Here is a 23,509-nt window from a genome sequence, read left to right on the forward strand (position 1 = left end):
CCGATGCTTTCTAGTGAATCAGTATATAGAGCCGGCTCGCATCGAGAGAGAGCCAGCTCCCAGTTTTTTCCTTTCACTGCTTAGCTCTCTCAGTGCTCAGCCACAGCTCTGCTCACAGCAGAACTTTGTTTTGATTGGTAACAAATTGGATCAGCCCATCCAAGCTGGAGGCATCTGATTTTTTCAATGCCAACCTGCACTGAGGACATTCATAATGTTTGCTTGAGTTTGGTTCTGGTTCTGTTTGCTTGAGTTCAGTTCTGATTCTGTTTGCTTGAGTTTGGTTCTGGTTCTGTTTTCTTGAGTTTGGTTCTGGTTCTGTTCGCTTGAGTTGGTTCTGGTTCTGTTTTCCTGAGTTTGGTTCTGGTTCTGTTTGATTGAGTTTGGTTCTGGTTCTGTTTTCTTGAGTTCGGTTCTGGTTCTGTTCGCTTGAGTTGGTTCTGGTTCTGTTTGCTTAGGTTGGTTCTTGTTTCTGTTTGCTTGAGTTTGGTTCTGGTTCTGTTTGCTTAAGCTGGTTCTGGTTCTGTTTTCTTGAGTTTGGTTCTGGTTCTGTTTGCTTGAGTTTGGTTCTGTTTGCTTAAGCTGGTTCTGTTTGCTTGAGTTCAGTTCTGGTTCTGTTTGCTTGAGTTTGGTTTTGATTCTGTTTGCTTGAGTTTGGTTCTGGTTCTGTTTGCTTAAGCTGGTTCTGGTTCTGTTTGCTTGAGTTTGGTTTTGATTCTGTTTGCTTGAGTTTGGTTTTGATTCTGTTTGCTTGAGTTTGGTTCTGGTTCTGTTTGCTTAAGCTGGTTCTGGTTCTGTTTGCTTGAGTTTGGTTTTGATTCTGTTTGCTTGAGTTTGGTTCTGGTTCTGTTTGCTTGAGTTTGGTTCTGGTTCTGTTTGCTTGAGTTTGGTTCTGGTTCTGTTGATGTGTTTGCAGTTTTGTTATTTTATGCACTATAAAAGTTTGATTAAAATACTAAACAAAAGTAAGAATGGTTTTGTAACAGAGTAAATGCACAAAATTAGGCAATTATAAGGCTTCTCATAAAAAACACTACCTAAAAGGGTTTTCAACACAAACCATTATTTTTTGCAGCGTTAAGGTAAATTATACGGCTACAAAAGATCCTAAATTAAGAGCTGTTTCAGAGTCGAAAGAGACAGCTCTTCTTCGGGAGCCGAGTCAAAAGAGCCTGCTCTCTGAAAAGAGCCAAACTTCCCATCACTAGCTGCCAGTGCTTCCTTAACTATTTTCCATCAGCTCACAATTTTTACGGATGTGACCACACCCACTCAGACAAATAGACAGAAATCCCCTGACTGGATATACATGTATGTGGTGGCACAGAGCACAGAAACACATCAACACAGTCAAAGTCTTTTACAGAGTTTAATTACAAAAATGAATTAAACAAAAAGTCACTTGACACACTGATGAAAATACAATAAAATGACTGGATGTTTGAGTCTCTTTGCAGCCAGTAGTGAAAATACAGTGCAGAGAGAAAGGTCATCAGTGGAATGTCTAATACCAGGGCCATTTCTCCATGATTCAAATTTGTAAAAAAATAAAATAAAACAAAATCACATTATTACTTTGAGCTTGTAGAAACTAAACTGATTTACCCTTTTTAAGTGATATTCCCAAACCATGTTTAAAAAGCCTAGGAGTTTTGTTTTAAAGAAATGACTGCAAAATATGCAAGTGCTGTGTTCAGTGGTCATGAGCACCTGGGTTCAATGAATGCAGTGAACTGAACCTGTACATCAGTTCTTCCTTTTGCCCTTGCTGGCAGCCTTGGCTGGTGTCACTGCAGGAGCAGCTGCTTGGTAGAGAGCAGCAGATATTTTGTTGATGTAGTACAGAGCGAAGAGGGAGAATATCAAGCTGTAACAGAAAGATACAGCAAATTAAAATATATTCAGTCTTTTTACTGTGTTTATGAAGTTGAAGTAGGCATTCTTGATGTGCAGAGATACTGTCTCATACCATGTGGTGACACAGACACGGTGCACCAGACCAGAGGCAAACAGTGACAGGCACAGGCACAACAGGACTGAAAAAAAAAGTGAATAATACAAGTAAAGATCAAAACCTTAAATATGATATTTTAAGCTGATCTGTTGCCTACTGGTGTTTGGATAAGCTTTGATAATCAAGACTGGTTATGTATCAATGAAAGCTGATCTGACACTTGACTCAGCACTTTGAAAAAAAAAAATAACAAGTCTACAAAAAACAGAAAGCAACTTACTCTCTGGGAATATCTTGGCTTGGAATCCTTTCCCAAAAATCAGGTTTTCCAGATTATTAAATGCCTGGAATCAAAGTTAAGGTAGAGCAAACCTCAAGGAATATCAATAAAACAAACAAGAAACCAGGTAACCCTGATAAATCAGATTAGACAGAAAATAGGATCCATCGTTTTCAGTTTTTTCTGTAAAATAAGTTCATAAAAACAACACTGGATAATCATTAGGTTTTTTATTTTTACGACTAGCAATGATCAAAGCATATCCTAACAAGCTAATAGGGAATACAAATAGGATACAGTGAGGGAGCAGATGAAGAGGACAGAGCCAAGGAAACCTCCCAGGATGGTGAGCCACTCAGTAGATCCCAGCTGCTTGCTGAACATCTGCATCCCAGCAAACACCAGCACTGACAGCAGACTGGACAGCACTAGAGAGGTGCCTGTGTTCGCAGCTGAAAGGTAGAGTGAGTTAGTTTTCATCGTATGAAGTCTTTTGAATACAGATGCAAATCCAAGTCATCCACAAAAGGCCAAACATCTCATCAATAACAGAAAACGAGACTGGACTTGGCATGAGTGATGACGTGGTATGATGCAGTAAAACATATCAAAACATCATGGGCATGGTATTTCAAACTCAACCAGAATTACATTTTAACATGCTTGAAAGATAAAGATATCTAACTTTCTATCACTGGTTATTGGATATGATGTATTAGATGATGTTCCTCTTTCCTCACCCCTGCTACTAGAGTGTTGGTGACACATGCACTAGTTTTATCTCATCTGGATTACTGCTCAACAGTCTGGTCGGGTGCAGCCAAAAAAGATCTGTCTAAACTTCAAATAGCTTAAAATAAAGCTGCAAGACTCGCTCTGGCCTGTCCATCAGGCGTGAGGGGGAGTATAGACAGTATGCATGCCAGTCTTTCATGGCTCAGAGTAGACAGGAGGTTGGCATGCAACCTTGCGAATTTTATCAGGAACCAGGTCTGTACTCACAAATAAGGTATGTGAGAGACCAACACAGTTACAGTACCTGGAAGGGTCATTTAGTTAAGGAAAAAAAACAGAACTGATGCGGTGAGCAGATCTGTTATGTACAGAGCCATCACACTGTGGAATAATTTACCAGTTACTATAATGGAAGCCCCCAGTAAAGCCAGTTTTAAAATACTTTTAAAAGGAACACCTTAATAATGACCCTAATAGTAATGGATTTTAATACATTTTGTGAACATCCTGTTTTTTTTATTTTACGTTTGTAGCATTTCTAGCTGCTGTATTTCCTGTTTGTAGCATTTTCAGTTGTTGTATTCTCTGTTTGTAGCATTTTTCTGTTCTTGTGATTCATGTTTGTTGCATTTTCAGTTCCTGTTTCATGTTTGTTGCTGTTTCAGTTTTGTTCATGTATATTTTGTATTTTATGTTTATTTTAAGTGGACCCCAGGAAGAGTATAGCTGCTGCGTTAGTGGCAGCTAATGAGGATCTGAATAAAGGAATGAACTACAGTACGATATTAAAAGTGATACAGGATGTAGACTTGAGTATACAACATGAACTGCTAAGCTAACTCTTCCAGACAACACTGGAGGGCGACTTTTTATTCAGGAGGTATCTCTGGAGCTTATAAGGATAAGGTTTCTGCTGCATAATCACACCATTTTATTATATGTGTACTTTTGTTTGGACAACAGAAGTGTTACAAGTCCAGGTAAATCGTCTTGCTCTTTATAACGTAACGCCACGTCAGTGTTCATTCAAAAATGCTTCCGACATGTTACTGCTAGCTTTCACTAAATCAATCATATTAGCAGTAATTTAACGCTCTACACACACAATGTGGTAAAGTCAAATAAATATGCACACTTTTTGTTTTAGAACAGTCAAAATAACTGATTGACGTTACTAAGAATAATAAATATCCTCTCGTTGACTTAATTTAGCTAGCTTGGTCTTAGAAATACTAGCATTCAATATCTTTACGACTACAATCTCGCTTGGTACGATAACTTGAAATAAACAATAATACTGCATACATACCCATAATTTAGTGATAAATTAAAGTCCTTGCAAAGACCAAAAGATGAAAAAAATGTATAACTTCGTTGAGCCAGCTGAAAGTCCAGGCTCTAGGAACTAAAAACTTCACAACCCGGACAAAATGAGAAGACGGACCAGTGGGCGGGGCCGTCAGTGTGGGAGAGGAGGGGCTTTGTTGGTCAGCTTTACAAACTTCAATGTTACAGGACCTGGTAAATTTGATCTTTACAGTTACTTTTAAATTTAACTTTAAAAACTATTTTGATAATAATAATAATAATAATAATAATAATAATAATAATAATAATAATAATAATAATAATAATAATACATAATAAATAATAATAATACTTTATTTATATAGCATTCTTCAATACAGGTAACAAAGTGCTTCACAATGGGCAATAAAAACAAGAAGAAGTGCAAAGCAAAATGAAGCAATAAGAAATAAAATGAAATAAAAGCTTAAAACCCCTACAAACTTATGAAACAGACCCTTAAAATCAGAGCTAAATTTAAATAAAATCACACAATAAAAGCTTTCTTGTAAAAATGAGTCTTGAGTAATGACATAAAACACGGGACTGACTCTACAAGTCTGATCTGATGGGAGCTATCTGCAGTGTTTATGTATAACTCCTTAGTGTTATTCAAGGTTTACTTACACTTTAAACAATTAAAAATACCTTCATTTTTTCAATGAGGTTCATCCTTACCTAACACATCTTAGGTCGCCCAACAATATGAATGAGAAGAATGTTTCTTCTCTTTGAAAACTAGCAATATAGTGCTTCGTCTACCAATAATATAATGACTTACTTGGTCAGATTACTTGAAATCAAAATAATCCTGCAACACATACCCATAAGGTGACACAGAGCCGGCCCTAACCAACTTGGTGCCCTAGGTAAGATTTCAACTGGTGCCCCTTGTATTGTAACCAACTCCACCAACAATGACATCATATATACACTTAAAGACAACTGACATACAGCTTTATGTTTTACTGATTTTCTGTATTTTAAAATAAAATTACCTCTAAAAGAATATTAATTAAATGGTAATAACACTGATATTTATATTTAAAAAGACATAATGTAGCAGAAGGATTTATTCAGTCATTAAATAACACTCATTTTCACAGTGCAGACACTTTCAACAAAGCATCAGTAATGTATTAAGTGATGACTGAAAAGGCAGAAGCAAAATGCTTATTCAAGCCTAGGCTGCATTTTCTATCTAATTAAGCTAACAGCTTCCAAAGTGTAGAGAAAACAACAAAAACAAAAACAGTAAATCATGAACACTTAAAGACTTCAAAAACTGCTCTGCAACCACGTTTTTAAAAACCAAAAGTCAATCACAAGCTTTAAATGTATACTGGCATCACTCTGCAATTTACCCCCAAAGTATATTACATATAACAATATTCTTTTTCTTATTATCTTTAAATTTTCTTCCTCACTCATTTAGGGTGCAAGCGGCGCCCCCAATGGAAGGCCGGCGCCCCTAGCATTTGCCTATACTGCCTAAGCCACGGACCGGCCCTGGGGTGACATAGAAGAATGTTCAGTATTTGACTTTTTCTGCGCTCAACATGATCTGCAGCAAATATTTTGAGGGCATTATTACAATATTCTGGGTTTTTGGTTTATAATTGTTTTGTTTTGGTTTGCAGTCATTCTTGAATTTTATTTTGACATACATAAGGGCAATTAACCAATGTTTATGACATTATAGCATCACAATAAGCCATAAACCCCTGAAGTAATAAGAACATTCGTAGATGTTATCAGTATAGGGTTATTAAGAACAGATGTTTTCCGAAAGTGTTTCATTTTTTCTTATGTCTAAATATTTATATATTTGAATGTTGTGTTCATCCCATCTTGATTTTTTGTATTTGTCCCCGTCTACTTTAGGTGAAGGAGGTGGTACATGGAAACTCAAGTTACAAAAGTGTTCAGAGCAATAAGAATACTCCTAGACATTTTAAGAAAGAGCTGGTACAAAATTTATTTTGGTTTACAAAAGTATTCTAAAATTCTAATACAAAAATGACAGACTGTGAACCAAATCAATGTTCAGTTATGTTTTGTCAAAATACAGCACCTGAAATTCAAAAAAGCGCAATACAAATATTTTTTCTGCATGTATTTCATTCAATAAGTTAAAAAAATAAAAACAAACAGAAATCAGATTGAGAGCAGCTTGTATATTATGCTAATAGTTTTTGTTGCAGTGTATGAACATGAGTCAGTTCAAGTGAATTCCTCTGTGATCATCAATAATTCACAGACATGCTGTCGCTACATCATCTGTTGATACATTAATATCCACAGCCACTGATGCAGTTGATGCATTTACATCGAGTCAGTCTTTCATAAGGGCTTCTTCTTCAGTCCAAAAACAGCTATGAACAGAAGAATCTCCACAAAGGCGGGAAGAACACTAGAGGGAGAGATGCAATGAGATTTAGGAATAAATATAAGGTACACACACCACTCTGAATGCATTCATACCTTACTGTTTATAGAGCTTTAACTACTCTGATCTCAGGCATGAAATACTGCTGTATTAACACATGCATGCAAAGCAACACCGACACAAACCAACCTGCATGTGGCGAAAATAACCCAATATGTCCAGCATTCCCACTTCTCAAACACAAAGAAAGACAAGGATACGGATGCACTGCAGTGGACAGCCAGGGCTGGGTGCAATATCAGTCAGGGAAAAACAACTTGGGGAAAAGAAATACACACTATTAAATGTTTTTAACACCAACCTGCAAACAGCAAGGATCCACCAGTAGATGTCACATTCCCACTGCTCAAAAAGAAAGAACAGTAGGGACACTGAGGCACTGGCATGGACTCCTGTAGCTATATTGAGTTTCAAGTCATGGAATAGTAACTGAAAACTAAATTGACTTTTAAAGACTTGCTTTTTTCAATGTGGCTTTCAGATAATCTAACACTTTTCATCTTTGTATGTTTCACTGGGTCCATGTTTGTTGTCATGCTTTGAGTCCACCTCCACCTGTTTTAATTTGTCACTGTCTGCAAAATTGTATTTCTACAACAGTCCTGTTTTATTTATATTCTTTCACATTGTTTTTATCCTGTTGTTAAAAATCCCATTTTAACCCTGGGGTTAAGAAAACTTCTACAAAATATATATTTTTTTCAAGAATGTTATAAATTCAGAGGCCTTCTAAAGAGATATTTCATTTGACACAAATGTCCTGTCTAGTGCTGAGGCCATTAACAAATATACACACATAATAAATCAACAAATATTTTGAAGATCCCTATATCAACAGCAAAGCAATGACAGCTCATCAGTACTTAGCAACGAGGGACCCGGGGAGTCCATATAAGGATACAAAGGAGACCTTGGCTGCAGTTGAACATGGACACACCTGAGAAGAACCCAGCCAACTCTACTGCAAATAGACCAATAGTGACTGCTAATGCAACCACCAACCTGAGACAAAGAAAGACATGTTAGAGGGTTGTGATGTATTAAATTGTTTCAAACTTTGAAAGTGTATGTGATTTCCAGGTGTTTTCTCACTTTCTGTCTTCGTTTTCGTATTGCTCTGGTGTGAAATCCAAAGGTAAGCAAGCCTTAACGTTATTTTCCTGTAAAAAAAAACAAAAAACAAAGTGCAGCATGAAAAAACACTTAAAAACACTTTGGATGAGAAATATGTAAATTATAAATGTAAAGCATTTTTACAGTTTTTTTCAATTGTTGAAACATGATTTAGAAAACAGGGCCCATTTTTTCAAAACACTACACACAATTCACACAACCACACACACATGTAGCAGAACACCTCAAGATCCTTAGCAAAATGACACACTCTTGTAAAAACTATACACTAATTTATAAAAAACATTTTTGTTACCATGTGAAACACATTCATTTCATATGACTTAATTCTGTTTGAACCAGTTACACACTGCTGCTGCTAACCTAAAACACTTTTAGTAATTCTACTTCTCAGTGATAAGAGTTCTGTAAGTGAAGTACACAGAGAAAGTACAAATATACAATAAATTCAACAAACACTACACAAGACCAATGCTGCAGACTGATGAAACTATAATTTATTTCTCTCTATATACCCAAATCAGTCAACATGTCAACATGGAGAATCACACAAAACATGTCACAGTTTTCATGCTACTACAGTTGTGTGCATAACACTGTAAGCTTAGCAAATATCAGACAAACATACAATACTGGATCCAGTTGAAGACAGGTGAACTCACCTGCTGCATTTTTATAGTGCTTAAACCTGATTGGTGTGTCTACATTAAAGCAATCATGTGTTTGCGCACCTGATGGCTGTGTTTAACAAAATGGCTCAGAGGTGTGGTAATCAGAGGTGTCAAGTAACAAAGTACAAATAATTTGTTACCTTACTTAAGTAGAAATTTTGGGTATCAATACTTTACTGGAGTAATTCTTTTTCAGCCGACTTTTTACTTCTACTCCTTACATTTTCATGCAATTATCTGTATTCTAATAGCCTCATTACTCCTGTTTCTTTTCGGCTTGTTTACATTCCGGCTTGTCATCGTTAAAAAAACACATTTATGTACATTGACATTCCAATAAAGGATAACAAGCCTGTGAAGTTTGACTTTTTGCACCATTACAATACTTATGGGCAACTAGTCATCATATCCTCCGCTCCATGAAACACGTTAATGCTCAGTATTACACATATATGTTTTTTTAATGTATTTGCATTGTACGAAAATGCGTCTGAAACAGGTGCAACCCAAATTTTCAACATTAACATATTAATACAACATTACATACAACATACAACAATATAGTCATTATGGCCTTTAGAAACATGTTCTTTTGGGGAGGTGGGGTAGTGCACTGTAGGCCTCTGTGGCACAGCCTAAGCTTTTGTCCTTAATGTCATTTTTTCCCCCTTACATTACTTTTACTTTTACACTTTAAGTAGTTTTGAAAACAGTACTTATACATGAGTAAAACGCTTAAGTTAATGCTTCAACTTCTACATAAGTCTTTTTAAAACGCATCATTCCACCACGGTGCAAGACTGAACACTTCAGGCGCTCCTTTGTGCCCACCGCCATCAGACTGTTACGGAGATACCCCCCTCCCCCAACTCTCTTGACTGCTGCTGGCATTATAATACATAATATATTGTATTATATAGTTATCTTTGCCATATTATATTATGTTATATTACATTATGTAGTCATGTAACTACAACTCACGGTCATATTACATACCCATATTTATTTATGTCATTTATATGTCATTACCAACCATAATCAATAAAGTAATATCTTATCTTATCTTATCTTATCTTATCTTGTCTTGTCTTATCTTATCTTATCTTAAACCCTAGTATCTATACTTCTACTTGAGTAATGAATGTGAATACTTTTGACACCTCTGGTGGTAATGTGACAGTCAGTGATTTGGGATTACAAGGAAGTGATATCATGATAGACTTCTGTGTGTAATGCATGCAAGTGTGTTTAGTGTTTTGCAAATCACTGTGTGTAATGTTTTGCAAAAAGTGTGAGGCAAACATTGTGCTTACAGTGGTGCAGATCTGGGCGGATGTTTTGCCCCTTTTTGTGCAAGGTTTTGATTTTAGTGTTTAAATGCAGTTGAAAAAACTTTAAAATAACATCTAGGAAAAAAAACCTCACTTACCCTCGACCAAAAGATCGTGATGACGATTACAAGGTGAGATATGATAGTCAAAAACCGAGCAGGGATAAGGCTGCTAACAGCCGACATGATGAGTAACTTCTTTCTAACCAGATAACAGTGAACTGAAACTCGATATGTGACCAGCACTAAGACAGCTTAGACAGCTACCTCAGTTGTCGTGTTGTGTTCAGTTGGCTGTTAGCTTCGCTGCAAATAATGAAGCTTACTTTACCCTCAAACGAACAACACTGAACGTAAGACCCACACGGATCGATTAAAGCTAACATTTAATCATATTAACTAATATAAACGATCAACTAAAACCATGACCCACATGCGCTTATGCTTTATGGTTGCTACAACAACTGACAACACCGACAGAAGCCGTTGCATCCCTAATTTAGGTCCGGTTTTACCAACACCAACATTCAAAGGTTCCGAACACGGACAGTAATTGATGGAGGACAGTCAGGGATGTGTGGCAGAAAAAGTGGCATGAGAATACAAATAGTAGGCATTTCTATAGCATACAGAAATCCATTGATGTGACCGATTTTAAAGGGAGGAATAGGAGAGAGGAGGTGATGATTGCCAGATTAAGATTGGGTCATACAGGATTGAAATCGACTCTGCACTTGATGGCTAAATGTTTCTCAGTGAACTGTGATGTGTGTAATTTTGAGGAGAATGTGTAACATGTGGTTATGGAGTGTAAAAAAATATGGCGTACAGAGGAGGAGATTATAGAGTGTTTGGGCTGGAGCGGAGTTGGAGTTTGAAGGGGGTTCTGGGGAGGAGTGATGGGATGGGAGAATGCTAGAGGGCACTTTTAGCTTATCTGAAAGAAACAGATTTGCACTGTGTGATATGATTTATGTAGTTATTTATTAAATGTACTTAATGTATTTATTTTGTTCAGTTATTGTTTTTTTATTTTTTTATTTTATTGTTATTATTATTATTTTTTTTTCTTCTTCTTCTTCTTCGTATTATTATTCTTATTTATTTTGTTTATTCTTATTCTTCTTCTTCTTATATTCTTCTTCTTCTTCTTATTTTTATTTGTATTATTATTATTTTTTCTTCTTCTTCTTCTTCTTCCTCTTCTTCTTCTTTTTCTTCTTCTTCTTCTTCTTCTTATTATCATTTTTATTATTATTATCATTATTATTATTATTATTATTATTATTATTATTATTATTATTATTATTATTATTGTTACTTAGTAGCTTAATTTTTGATTATTGTTTGGTTATTAGTTTTCATGTTTACATGATGTAGAATGTTACCTGAAGCACAACTCCCTGAAGTTACACACTCCGGTGCAGTAGGTGGAGGTATGCACCTTTTTAAGTTGGTTGCGATCCGCCAGTAAATCGAGAGAATAAGAATAAGTCCGATTGTAAGACAACACTGCCATCTAACGACACTAGCAAAACTGGGCCACAAGCAATTTGGCATGGAGAAAAAAAAAGGCTTGGAACCTTTGAGAATAACACCCAAGAGGTTTGCTGCGTGACCAGAGGTACTGATCATCCTGGCTGTTGAGATTAAACAAGGATGGCTTAAAGGGACATTTTATTGCAATACTCGGCTTCAACCGTGTTTGTTTAAGTAAAATGGTGAGTCTGGGAGGATGTCACGTTGTCAAACAATCATGTAAAATATGATTTCACACAATACCGCGGAGGCCAAGTGTTACATTGTCTCATATTATTGTTGCAGTGTTATTGGGGGGCAGCCAAAACGAGAGCCCCCCTCCCTCCCACCCCTACCCCCAAAAAACCTTTCTACGACGGCTCGACTCGGTGCTTCGAGACAGGCAGCAAAAAATCCTCAGCGTGTGCGTACCAGCACATATCAAGCTAGGAACACAACCCACAGTAAATCTGTTGGTTCACCAGCCAAGCTCCCGGGTTGTGAGACTGACACAGCCTGCTCCCGACTGTGAAAAAGGGCTCTATAGTTGCAGTATCACAGAGAGGGTGGCATCGTGGAGAGAGACATGGCAGAAGAGGAGTTGCAAACCTTTACCTCAATCATGGACGCGTTGGTTCGCATTAGTGTAAGTATGACGATCATTTTATTATTTCAACCACGTGAGATTAATTTCGCTTTCTCTTTCCTCCACCTTCATTTTGACTATTTTTCCACATTGTTGTCCATACATTAAATAGCAGAGGCTGCGCATGTAATGAAGGAATGTAAGGCTTTTTACATCTTGTCCAACATTTGTTTGGCATCAATTGAATCAAAGGGATGCTGGCAAAGCTCTCTAGCACCGGGGGTGTAACATAAAAAGCAAGGCCACACGTTGCATCAACACACAATGCAAACCCTGTTACAGACACTTGCTGCTAATAAATGAAAATATTTGCTAACATTTGCTTACATGGGCTTGTGCAGCTTCAAAATGCTTTACGGGCCGGACACGATGAGAAGGCAGAGATGATGCACGTTGTCATAGAAACGGGATGCTGCGTTTGGTAGTTGTAACCCTGAAAAAGGGTCTACACAACCAGTATCGTGTTAAAAACTGAGGCCCACAGGCTAAAACACTAGGGAAAATGAGAGCTATTTTTATTTGTATTGATTTAAAAAATGCTCCATCCCACTGTGAAAAAGCTACCTGGTACCCTCTGCCAGATCATGCTAAACCAATTCTGCATCTCTATCTTTCAAGCTAGATGACTGAATTTATTTTGTTAGAGATTAGCTAACACCTGAGGTAAGGGGGAGGTATTTTTCCCCTCCACATCGGCCAACATCAGTCAATGTAAGAGCCAGTGTCTGCTGCAGCTCCCCTCCTCGATCCTGACTCCTACACACCTCATATACATTTTTTTTCAGGTCACAGAAGGCTCAGAAAATAAAGAGCAGCGCATCCTTTGTTTACTCTAGTGACTCAGCCTTTATCCAATCTGACTCCTCACTTCTCACTTCTCTTCTTGAACCTCTGCAGTCCAACATGAAGAGCATGGAAAAGGAGCTGCATTGCCCGGTGTGTGATGAAATGGTGAAGCAGCCTATCCTCCTGCCTTGCCAGCACAGTGTGTGTCTGCTGTGTGCAGCTGAGGTGTTGGTACAAAGGGGTTATCCTCCTCCAGACCTCCCACCTGAGCCGAACTCGCCTGCTTCCACGCCCAACTCGCGCTCCCCACGTCAGACACGGAAGCCTGCACCCAGGACTCCTGATCGCCTGGAGCGGGTGCTCAGGACGGGTGAGGGGAGAATGTGGGAGTTTTGTGTGTGCGTGATGGTCATCAATTTAAAGCTTTATGAGCTCAGCATTAAGTCACCTAAGAGTGACTTCATCTTTTATACAAAGATGACAGCATGCTACTCCTGTTATACCCTGTTAGCGTCCAGTAATGTCAGAGTTTTACTGATGAGTCAGATTTATGCGATCATCTCATGACTTATTTAAGTGCATGTTGAGCAAAAGCCACACAGACAGTCAATGATGTGAGTATTTGTCAAGCAGATGTGTTCTAGAGTGTGTAAGCAAGTAGTCTTCTCCAAAGTTAGGGACAGAAAGAATTCTGCTTTTTACCTTATCCTTTCTTCCCTTGAGTCTCCATGTCTCTTCTTCCATCACATGACCTCTTCTCTACACCTGTTTCCTTCTCCCAGTGTGTGGCACATACCCCGGGCGAAGGCGGAAAGACGCCGCCCCTCCCCCCATGCTGTTCCCATGTCCTTCCTGTCAGGAGGATGTGGAGCTGGGAGAGAAGGGTCTGACAGACTGCCTCCGTAACCTCACACTGGAGCGGATTGTGGAGAGGTATGCATGTGCACAAACACACTTAGTCATACTGTATAATTGACAGGATTGCAGATGAAAACAGGTGTAGACAGCGGCAAAACTGCCGTCTCAAAAATGGCTCATCAAGTAATCAGGGTTTTAGAGGAAAAATCCCTTTTACCAGTCATGCATGCATTGAAGAAAGGCAATGAATGAAGGGCTTTCAATTATTAATCTTTCCTCTACTCCTGATTCAAGGCTAAACCTCCAAGCAGATTGCAGGGACAACTCAAAAATCTGCAGTGTACTCCTCTTAAAAAAAAAAAAACCTGGATCAGTTTCACCAAACTTTTGTTGAGTAACTTTGGAGCGAAATACTTCTCACCACCCTTTAATGTTAATCATCCCTGTCTCTTATCAGTTCAAATAGTGAAGATCAAAGCAAGAGGAGCTGCTTTTGAAAAAAAAAAGTGCACAGAGATGGGGAGGGAGAGTGATGGGGAGAGGCAGTTTCCCAGTTTCACACGCAGCAGTTTGATGAGTGCAGCTGCTCCCTCCCCAGGCAGTGGTTGTGTTGTTGGTCAGGAAAGTGTGACGGTGCATGTTTTACTGCGCAGGATGCACTAACAAGGCAGCTGCTGGTGATGTATCCAGGTCAGGCTGTTAAAAATTTCAACTCCACAACTAAAAAGAAAGCAGGGCAAGCCGGGATGAGCTCAATCTTCTCTTACTCAAGTTGAAAGCACTCCTACTTTCTTTCTTTTTTTTTCTGCTGCTGGGTTCACTGTAACCCTTCCCTTATCACCCTGTCCCCCTTTCTGCCCTTTAGGTACAGGCACACAGTCAGCCTGGGCAGTGTCGCTATCATGTGTGGTTTCTGTAAGCCTCCTCAGTCTCTAGAGGCCACGAAGGGCTGCGCGGACTGCAAGTCAAACTTCTGCAATGAATGTTTCAAACTCTACCACCCCTGGGGAACTCCTCGAGCTCAGCATGAACACATCCTACCCACCAACAACTTTCGTCCAAAGGTTTGCTTGTTTTTCTGCTGTCAATCATATACAGTGACTTCTCTTTCATTGTCTTTGTACCTAATCCTTTTTTTGGTGCTTTAGGTCTTAACGTGCACGGAGCATGAGCAGGAAAGGATGCAGTGGTACTGTCGTAACTGCCAGAGGTTGCTGTGCTCACTCTGTAAACTACGTCGAGTCCACCATGGACACAAAGTGCTGCCTATAACACAGGCGTACCAGGCCCTCAAGGTGAGTTTGTGTTCAGTCTTTCCTACTTTAAGATCCTGATGTTAATAGTTTTAAAACATCAACTTTTTTCTGTTCTTATAGGACAAGGTCTCAAAGGAAATGAACTTCATTCTGGCCAACCAGGAGACAATACAGAGTCAGACCACTCAACTTGAAGCTGCCATTAAACAGATGGAGGTGAAATGTCTTTATTGTTTTGCACTGTTGGTCTGCTTTTCCCAACATGATTGAACAGTTCTAACAGTAATTGTAAGAGGCTGTGGTATAAGTTTGTTGAGGTCAACAGAATTTGACAAATCATAAGGCTTAGGGATGCATGATATTGGATTTTGGCTGGTATCCAACATTTTGTCAAACTCATTTTGGCAGATACAGATATGTACAAACCTCTTTTTTCATTGCCAAGAACACCAAGTCTCTCCTGTACTGGAATGCACCTTTTATTTGACAATCAACATTTTAATTCTACCGTAAATGATAAATGTTTCCTTTAAAATAAAGACATTCAGAAATATGGTAGCTTCTATATTTTGAAGTCAAAGTTCAGGCTCCAGACAGCTTTTTATCTGGCGCCAACAACACTTTTTCGTTCGTACATTTCAGAAACACTTATTACTGTTTGGGAGGATTAACAATTAAAGTGGAAGTGTTGAAGGAGTGCTGTTTTACTCCTCCTTACCTCACCTGAGCTTTACAAGCTTTTAAAATAGTGTTAATGTCTGTATACAACACTATAAAATACTTCCATGCAGCCAACACGTTGAAGCTTATTATTGGCGCACATAAGCTGTCATTGTGTGCGCTTAATTAATGCGTCACCTTATTGGCTGCACATATTCGCAGAAAATGTTATATCTTCTGATAATGATAATTAACTTTGAAGCTTTTAAGCTTACACTACACAGATGATATAATGCATCCCTTATAAGGTTTGTAGGGATACTGCCATTTTTTTTTCAAACTCTTTTTATTAAATTTTGAACATTTTAACAGACAATATCAAGTTGCTGTGAATAATAAGGCACAGGATTACAGCAATGTCTTAAACCCCACCACCCTCCCAGTTCAGGTCCAAACTGTACGGAGGCTGGTGGACACACACTACACACACAGGCACACAACAGGGAAAAAGACAGAAAAAAAATTTACAAGCAAGCAGAAGATGCAGCAGTTGAAGGAGAAGAGTGGAAAGAGTGGGAGTAAGGTGAATTACTCATCATCAGCATCAGGAATTAGAGTAAGGGATTTTGCAAATGTCAGAAAAGGATTCCATATATTTTTTAAATGTTATAGAGGAGTTTCTCAAGGAGAATCAGAGTTTTTCCAGCTTAAGGTTGCAGAGGACTTCTCTGATCCAGCGATCATATGATGGGGGGCGAGCTAGTTTCCAGTCAAACAGGATCAGCCGCCGAGCTAACAAAGTAGTGAAAACAACAGCTTGTTTCATCGCAACAGGGAGGCTGGAGACAGGTATCCTTTACAGTAGGGTATATTCTAGCTAGTATTTGGTTGGTAAAACGAAATTTGTGGAGAATTTTGAATTGAATGAGACCGTGGGGAGCGCAAATGGAGGACGAATGAACAAGCTTTAAAACAGAAACCCATTGCTGGTCAGTAACCACTATATTTAGGTCCTTCTCCCAGGAAGTCCTCATTGTGGAGGAAGGCTTTGAAGTGGCTGAGTCTAAAATGTTGTATATCACAGACATACACCTTTTTTTGCTGTGATCAAAAGCTTATCTATCAGCGATTCAGGGGGGCGATAAGGGAAATGTGGGAAAAGCTTCTTGACATAGTCCCTGATTTGAAAAAAACGGAAAAGATGAGAATTGGGTAGGTAGTGTTGGATACTGTCATTAACATATAAACACTGCTGTGGACCAGACAACCAATCAGAACCTTTCTTTTGTATAACAGGCTGAGAGCAGCATGCTGGCTTGTAGTTGAATCTATGTTATGTGTCCTAGCTGACAGTACCACTTCTGAGAGCCTGACTTTTCGGGGGATTTCTGAGACTGATATGCATACCAATTATAGAGGGGAATATTTCATCAGTTCTGAATGTGTTGGCTGAAATAGTTAATTTTTGAGTGGGGGTAGGGATAGACATCTCCAGTATAGATTGTACAAAGATTTTGCACTCTTGCAACTGTTCACATGTACTCAAAAGGCTGCTCACTTAAACAATTACCTGCGTGTAAGGATTAGAAAGACTACCATACATTTTTAACCAATCAGCATCAACTGTTTTTGCACTCTCTGGATTCCCCTCTCTCTCTTTCTCTCTCCAGGCTAACAGCTCAGTAGCTCTGCATCAGCTGACACACTGTATCCGGGAGCTTGGAGCGGCTGTGGTGGAGCGTCAAGGGGTTATGGCTCTGGCCCTGGAGGGATCCCGCAGCAGGAGGGAGGAGGCCCTGTCTGCCCAGGTATCAGAGAGACAAGGCCTGATGGAGCACGCTGGGCTGATGGCTTACACACAGGAGCTTCTGAAGGAGACCGATGCTCCCTGTTTTGTGCAGGCTGCAAGAGTCACTCACCACAGGTACTCACGAGACAAACACAGTTCTTTGGTTAGATTTGTCTTGCTGCTTTCCCGTTTGCCTTTTTTTTTCAACTTTTCCCTCTTTGTGTCTCATGAACATCTTTCTGCATTCTCCTCACGTATCTGTGCACTCCTCCTCCCCCCTTCAGGCTGGTGAAGGCAATAGAACACCTCCAGTGTTTCTCTCTCGCTGCTGATCCCTGTTTCAGGCACTTTCACCTCGATGCATCCAAAGAGGTGAAGCTCATCCAAGGCTTGGAGTTCATACGTGGTATGCTGCTTTGTTTCTGAGATACAAACACAGTAACGCTAAAATAAAGATACATTGATGTTAATTTCACAAGTTAGTTCTTACAAATTACGTTGTTTGGACAAGAGGCTTTCTATGAGTACAACACACAACCTATGGCACAGCAAACAGTGGTTCTCGCATTTTTTCAAAGCAAAATGTGCACAAAAATGTCTTTAAATAACATTCTCATGCTGTAATATTAGACATCATAATTGCTGTGATAACCTTCAATACTCAAATCACAGCCATATTGACATTTAGTACACCGGCACTCCCTCTTGTGTGATCATGCATGATTATTGTTCCCTGCATATCTGTCTCTTCTCCACAGCCCCGCTGGCTCCAGTAATTGACACGCAGAAGACTCTTGCCTACGACCAGCTCTTTCTATGTTGGCGCCTCCCTCAGGACTCAGCCCCAGCTTGGCACTTCTCTGTGGAGTACCAGCGGCGAGCCGGAGGAGCTGCAGCCACATGGGGCGGCGTCAGATCCCCGAATGCTGCGACGGCATGGCTGCGCCTGGACGAAGTAAGAGGGACAAACGCCGTGGTTGATCGGCTGCAGATGGACAGCGTGTACGTGCTCAGGGTGAGAGGCTGCAACAAGGCTGGGTTTGGAGAGTACAGTGAAGAAGTTTACCTCCACACTCCACCAGCACCTGGTGAGACACGGCATGCATCACAACAAATCATTTCTTTAGTTTTTACTTTTCATTCATTTGAAAACAATCTTCCATGTAGACATAGAAGTTTGAGTTGCACATTTTTCCAGCATTGTCATTTTTCAATGGATCAACTAATCTTATTTATTTTTCTCCCCATCCCTTCATATCCTCTGTTCCTACTTGACTTTTATTTTAGCCTCTGCACCAAACTTTGCATTTTTTGTTCAGCATTCCAGTTTCACCCCAGTCAGACTCTTTCAACAGCTTTCCTTCTTGCTTCAGGTTTGTCCTGCACTTCAGAAAACTCCTTGTTGTTCCTTTTATACCATTCATTGTTTCTCTTGCTGTTACTCCACACAACCACCCCTCACAGAAAAGTGATCTGCCTCTTGTTACATGATCTCCTCCCACTCTTCTTTAGCTCTTTTTTTCCATTTGATGTGCAGACTTGCTTTATGATCTAACCCCTCCTCCTTCTTGACTTCTTCCCATTTTCTTCCTCGCCATCCTTCCCCTTTATATACTTCTCGCTTTCCCCCCCTTTCCTGGTCGACTCCTTTTCCTCTCAGTGTTGAGTTTCTCCTTGGACTCACGCTGGGGGCTGCACGCTGACAGGCTGGCACTGGGTAAAGGTCAAACCTACGCACGCAGCGTGCCAGGCTTCTCCCTCTTGCAGGCAGCCGACCGTACGCTCACTTCCTGCCACTTGACCTCTGACCTGCTGGTGGCTGACTTAGCTGTCAATCAAGGCAGACACTACTGGGCATGCTCGGTGGAGCCTGGGTCCTACCTGGTAAAGGTGAGAGGGATATATGTAGGAAAGATGGTTGGTACGTGTTGAGCTAGCTTTATGTAACATGCTGACTCAAACCGGACATGACTAAAGCTTGTTGGCTCTCTTTCTCTCCATCCTGCAGGTGGGAGTAGGACAAGAGGTGAAGCTACAAGAGTGGTTTCATCTCCCCCAGGACATGACAAGTCCTCGGTAACTCAGTCTCAACTTTTATATCAAGACCTCAGAATCATTTCCACACAAAAGCTTTGAAGACTATTTATTTATTTATTTATTTTAGACATTTATGCACTCATTTAGAGGATGAATCAGTGGATAGAGCCGGAAACTGGGAGTAGGTCAGAGTTAAAGCTGGGCCTCTGACTTCAAGGACTTTAGTCTCTTTATATGGCATGTCTGGTTTAACAGCTAAGATAATATTTTTACTTTTTATATATATATATTTATATATATTTTTTTTTAATTGATTTTTCATTAATTTGATTCATGATAATCAGGGATACAATGTTGAATATAGACACAAATATCCATAGTATCCTAAGCTAATATTTTTGATAGTAATAAAACACTATACTGCTACAATTGCATGGAAGTAATTAAATGTAGCTTTTTCACAGTGATTGATAGAATCTTGAGGTTAGTAAGGCGCTGTGCCACCATCGCGCCTGTTGTTACATTCAGCAGCATCCTTTGTTAACTGACCTTTTGGCCTGTTGGAGCAGAATGACAACCCATAAACACATCACCTACAATATTTCAAAGTCTGCTTGAGCTGTAAACAGGGTTAATAAATAAACAATAGATGATCAAATGAACCAGAAAAGTAGAGTTGTAGAGAAGCTGAAATATTCCAATGAGCTGCGGGGGAAGCAGGGTCAGTAGATATGCCCATGAAGTTGTGATGTCATTTTATTGCATGTTTACATAAAGCAGTGAGAAGTACTCAAAGTTTGTAAGACCTAAAGATTGGACATGTACTCAACATATCATTGTTCAAGCCATATCCTTAAGCTTGGTTCATCTAAGTCAAATGACCCTTCATTAAAACCTCTCACTTTAATTTTTTCTCTGCTAACACATTTTTTAACATGATAAAAGTGTAGAAACGTGTGAAGCTTTACTTCCTTTAATCTTTTGGGAATATGAAGTGTTTCATTACGCCTCAATCACAGATAAAGCTGTGCAATCTCTAATCACACTCGTCTTAGTGCGCATAAATCATGCACAATTTCTGCTAACAACCAACATAACTTCAAATATGTGATTTAGCCGTGTGTGGACAGGAATGGGGTACAAAGCATAGACTGTATGAAATATGGACGTAGGATCCATGACGTCACCCATCTGTTTCTGAAGAGCTTTTTTGAGGCCAATCGTCGACGGCAGCCATATTGCTGCTGTCGAGTGATTGTGACGTAAAGAGGCGGGCTTTGAGTCTCCTAGCCAACAGCTACAGTGTTCCCGCCTGTCAATCAAGTCAGCTGTGCCTCTCATTGGAAGACTGGTAATCTAAATATCTTCTAAATTGCTGCGTTAGAAAAAAATCCCCCCCCACCAGTGAGAGCTGATAGAGAAATGAGCTATCCAGACAACGCTCGTCTTTTGTACCAGGCTGTAAACATGTTTCTTTCTGCTGTGAAGATCGGCTTTTTTGAATTGGTGTGTATGTGGTTTCTGGTACTTCCGGAGCCAGCCTCAAGTGGATCCTTGATGAACTGCAGTTTTTAGCACTTCCGCATTGGTTTCTTTTTAGACCTGAGTTTTCTGCTTGGTACAAAAGGCATGTTTTTGAGGTGATACATTCACATCAATTTCCATTTTAACTTGAATTTTTTTTTCTTTAAGCTTTTTATGTATTCTGTGCTTGCAAATATTTAAAGCAGGTAGAAATTAATGTGTGAATGTTCACGTCACTTAGTTGGAAATCTATCATTGCTAAGAGTTTCTCCCATTTCAGGTCTTTCTATATCAAAACTGTTTTTAAAATTGCATTCAGGTTTTCTCCACATTGTTTTCCTCTTCCCTAACTTTATCTTCCTCTCGTCCTCCACTCAGCTGTGACCCAGACAGCGGCCACGACAGTGGAGCCGAAGACGGCCAGGACTCTCCTCCCTTCTGTTTCCTCACAATAGGCATGGGCAAGATCCTGCTTCCTCAGGGACACAGTCACAGTCACAGCCAGTCAGAGGGAGCACCACACTCCCACAGTAGCAGCCACAATAACCTTCCTCACCACTACACCGCACCTCTTCCACCTCGACTGGGAGTGTGCCTGGACTGTGACAAAGGACGCGTCACCTTCTATGACGCCCACTCGTTGAGGATCCTGTGGGAGGCACATTTGGATTGCTCGGCTCCCGTGTGCCCGGCCTTCTGCTTCATTGGCGGGGGGGCCCTGCAGCTTCAGGACCTTGTTGCCAATCGGATCGTCGAAGAGACGCCGCCTCGGAGGGTGACTATCCAAACACGTGCGACTAATCTCAGCAAATAAGCAACAGTACACAGGCACACTTCACTCATAGTTTTCTGTAGAGTTAAAGGTGGCTTATACTCACCACTTGGTCTGAGTTGATAATTAATTGCCTTGATCTTGTCAAACTTCTACTTGATTGAACTATCAGAACTAAATATGGTGGTGTTTTTTCCTTCGATTGTGGTTTTTGAAATCTGACTATTAAAACCTGATGATCTTTTGCATTTGCACTTAGCCTGGTAATATCAACTTTCTCTTCTTTTTTGGCTTCATTTATCTAATATTTATTCCTGCTTTATTTTGCCTTGAATTTGCAACGCTCCTATGGAAATAGTAGCTGAAGTGATTTTAGACTATGCAGAATTCTGTTGACAGGGTGAGTCAGACACCTTTTAAAAAGGTGAAAAAAGTCAGTTTGCAATGTCAAAAAAAATAAAAAAAATGCCCTCCCTTTACTCTTGACTGACTTTGTCCTAGAATGACTGGACAATTGTTGCATGCAAGTAAAGCTAGGATTCATAACTAACATACTCTTAATGCAGATATCTGACTGTCACTCTGTAAAAGCACCTCAAATGTACTGTATGTCTAATTTTATATCCTTATTTTTTATGTAGCCTCAGAAATGTTAACAATGTGTATAGAAGTCAGCACTAGATGAGGTGAATATACACAAGTTGTTGAATTGTAAAGTACTGTTGGCTCATGTCAGGGTCACGTGTCTCTGTGTCTGAACAGTCCCTGTCGGTTTTTATAGCGTTGCTGTTTTGCATTTCAAAAAAAAGGACTCGTGGCAAAACGTGACGGTTGACTCATTTTTAAGATGACAGGAGAAATCAGAGTGAAAAAGTTGTGCAGGATAATGTCTGATTGCGCTGTTTGACTCCAAAACATGCGAATACATTTCAGTGTTTTACATTTTGCGAAGAGCTAAAAAATGTTGATGGCCTACATGTCCGGTATTAAACTGTGCTGTTTGAGTAATTTGCACATAATGATAAGATGATGTTTAAGACGGTGTTAGCTGAAGTATGCTAAAGCAAAAAAGGTCTATTTGATGAGCTCTGGTTGACTTTCAATTTTTTTTCTAGAGCTTTTGACTTTCCTACCAAACTCACAGATGCTCACTTACTCCTAAGCTGGTTTGTGGTATTTTTGGGGAATGTAACAGCAAAATTCTGTATCATTTCAACGCAAGAGATTGTAGTAATATTTTCAAATCCACTGGCTCTGTATGCATTTTGATATATAATATGACTCTCTGGTGTGTGCGTGTGTATCTGAGCTCTGGCTGTGACTTTCATGCTTTCAGTTGTGTGTGTGATTCCTGCCTTGAATGACATGTCTAACCTCCTCTGCTTGTGTTACAGCACAGCACATGAATGAGTTTAGACTGTAGCATCCCAGAAATCAGACTCTCTTCATTTAGTCTTAGCCTTGCAGGCAGAATGTTTCTTTGATGTCATATAGAAAAACAATAAAGAAATGACTGGTAAATGTTTGATGGGCTCACTTTTTTGCTATGTAATGACTATTACTATTGTAATTCACTTTTCACCTGCCTCAGTAAGTCGTCCCTCCATGGACTTCTGGACTTCAATTAGTCCAGAACGCTGCTGCAAAGCTGTTGACCGAGTCCAGCAGGACAACCCACATCACTCCGATTCTATCTTCCCTACATTGGCTTCCAGTTAAATTTAGGATTTGTTTTAAGGTTCTTGTTTTGGTGTATAGAGCTC

General features: G+C 39.6%; 3 protein-coding genes across 4 annotated transcripts; 1 reads left to right on the forward strand and 2 right to left on the reverse strand.

Moving 5' to 3' along the window:
- Positions 1–1,355: 1,355 nt before the first annotated feature.
- On the reverse strand, positions 1,356–4,431 carry krtcap2 (keratinocyte associated protein 2). The gene is made up of 5 exons (XM_034697827.1): positions 4,279–4,431; positions 2,532–2,686; positions 2,235–2,298; positions 1,970–2,036; positions 1,356–1,867 (listed from the first exon to the last, which is right to left on the reverse strand). Exons 1-5 carry the CDS (start codon positions 4,280–4,282, stop codon positions 1,747–1,749), a joined length of 411 nt encoding a protein of 136 aa, XP_034553718.1. The 5' UTR covers positions 4,283–4,431; the 3' UTR covers positions 1,356–1,746.
- Positions 4,432–6,417: 1,986 nt separating this feature from the next.
- tmem107l (transmembrane protein 107 like) lies at positions 6,418–10,401 on the reverse strand. Of its 2 annotated transcripts, none has more exons than XM_034698301.1 (5): positions 10,000–10,401; positions 7,858–7,925; positions 7,667–7,767; positions 6,895–6,991; positions 6,418–6,729 (listed from the first exon to the last, which is right to left on the reverse strand). In XM_034698301.1, the coding sequence occupies exons 1-5, from the start codon at positions 10,084–10,086 to the stop codon at positions 6,660–6,662; spliced, it is 423 nt and encodes a 140-aa protein (XP_034554192.1). In that variant the 5' UTR covers positions 10,087–10,401; the 3' UTR covers positions 6,418–6,659. The 2 variants fall into 2 exon arrangements, with proteins under 2 accessions (XP_034554192.1, XP_034554190.1); XM_034698299.1 differs by lacking the exon at positions 6,895–6,991 and adding an exon at positions 7,067–7,163 and having other exon boundaries at positions 10,000–10,399.
- A 996-nt stretch (positions 10,402–11,397) lies between these two features.
- Positions 11,398–23,267, forward strand: trim46a (tripartite motif containing 46a). Its single transcript, XM_034698298.1, has 13 exons — positions 11,398–11,621; positions 11,725–12,064; positions 12,962–13,220; positions 13,633–13,783; positions 14,574–14,772; positions 14,857–15,003; positions 15,085–15,180; positions 17,295–17,548; positions 17,698–17,819; positions 18,172–18,501; positions 19,074–19,303; positions 19,422–19,489; positions 21,353–23,267. Exons 2-13 carry the CDS (start codon positions 12,005–12,007, stop codon positions 21,786–21,788), a joined length of 2,352 nt encoding a protein of 783 aa, XP_034554189.1. The 5' UTR covers positions 11,398–11,621; positions 11,725–12,004; the 3' UTR covers positions 21,789–23,267.
- The last annotated feature ends 242 nt before the right edge of the window (positions 23,268–23,509 follow it).

Source organism: Notolabrus celidotus, chromosome 12 (assembly GCF_009762535.1).
Source record: "Notolabrus celidotus isolate fNotCel1 chromosome 12, fNotCel1.pri, whole genome shotgun sequence".
Classification (NCBI taxonomy): Eukaryota; Metazoa; Chordata; class Actinopteri; order Labriformes; family Labridae; genus Notolabrus; species Notolabrus celidotus.

Bases quoted from the DNA above. Each gene is read 5' to 3' on its own strand.
- krtcap2 (XM_034697827.1), bottom strand. The intron at 2,299-2,531 runs GTATCCTATTTG...CTTTGATTCCAG, and splicing joins TCTTCATCTGCTCCCTCACT to GCATTTAATAATCTGGAAAA. The intron at 1,868-1,969 runs GTATGAGACAGT...TTTCTGTTACAG, and splicing joins CGTGTCTGTGTCACCACATG to CTTGATATTCTCCCTCTTCG.
- tmem107l (XM_034698301.1), bottom strand. From the start codon at position 10,086: ATGTCGGCTGTTAGCAGCCTTATCCCTGCTCGGTTTTTGACTATCATA. The intron at 7,926-9,999 runs GTAAGTGAGGTT...TTTTTTTTACAG, and splicing joins TCACGATCTTTTGGTCGAGG to GAAAATAACGTTAAGGCTTG. The intron at 6,992-7,666 runs GTATCCTTATAT...TATTGCACCCAG, and splicing joins CTGCAGCCAAGGTCTCCTTT to CCCTGGCTGTCCACTGCAGT.
- trim46a (XM_034698298.1), top strand. From the start codon at position 12,005: ATGGCAGAAGAGGAGTTGCAAACCTTTACCTCAATCATGGACGCGTTG. The intron at 17,549-17,697 runs GTACTCACGAGA...TCCCCCCTTCAG, and splicing joins GCAAGAGTCACTCACCACAG to GCTGGTGAAGGCAATAGAAC. The intron at 17,820-18,171 runs GTATGCTGCTTT...TCTTCTCCACAG, and splicing joins AGGCTTGGAGTTCATACGTG to CCCCGCTGGCTCCAGTAATT.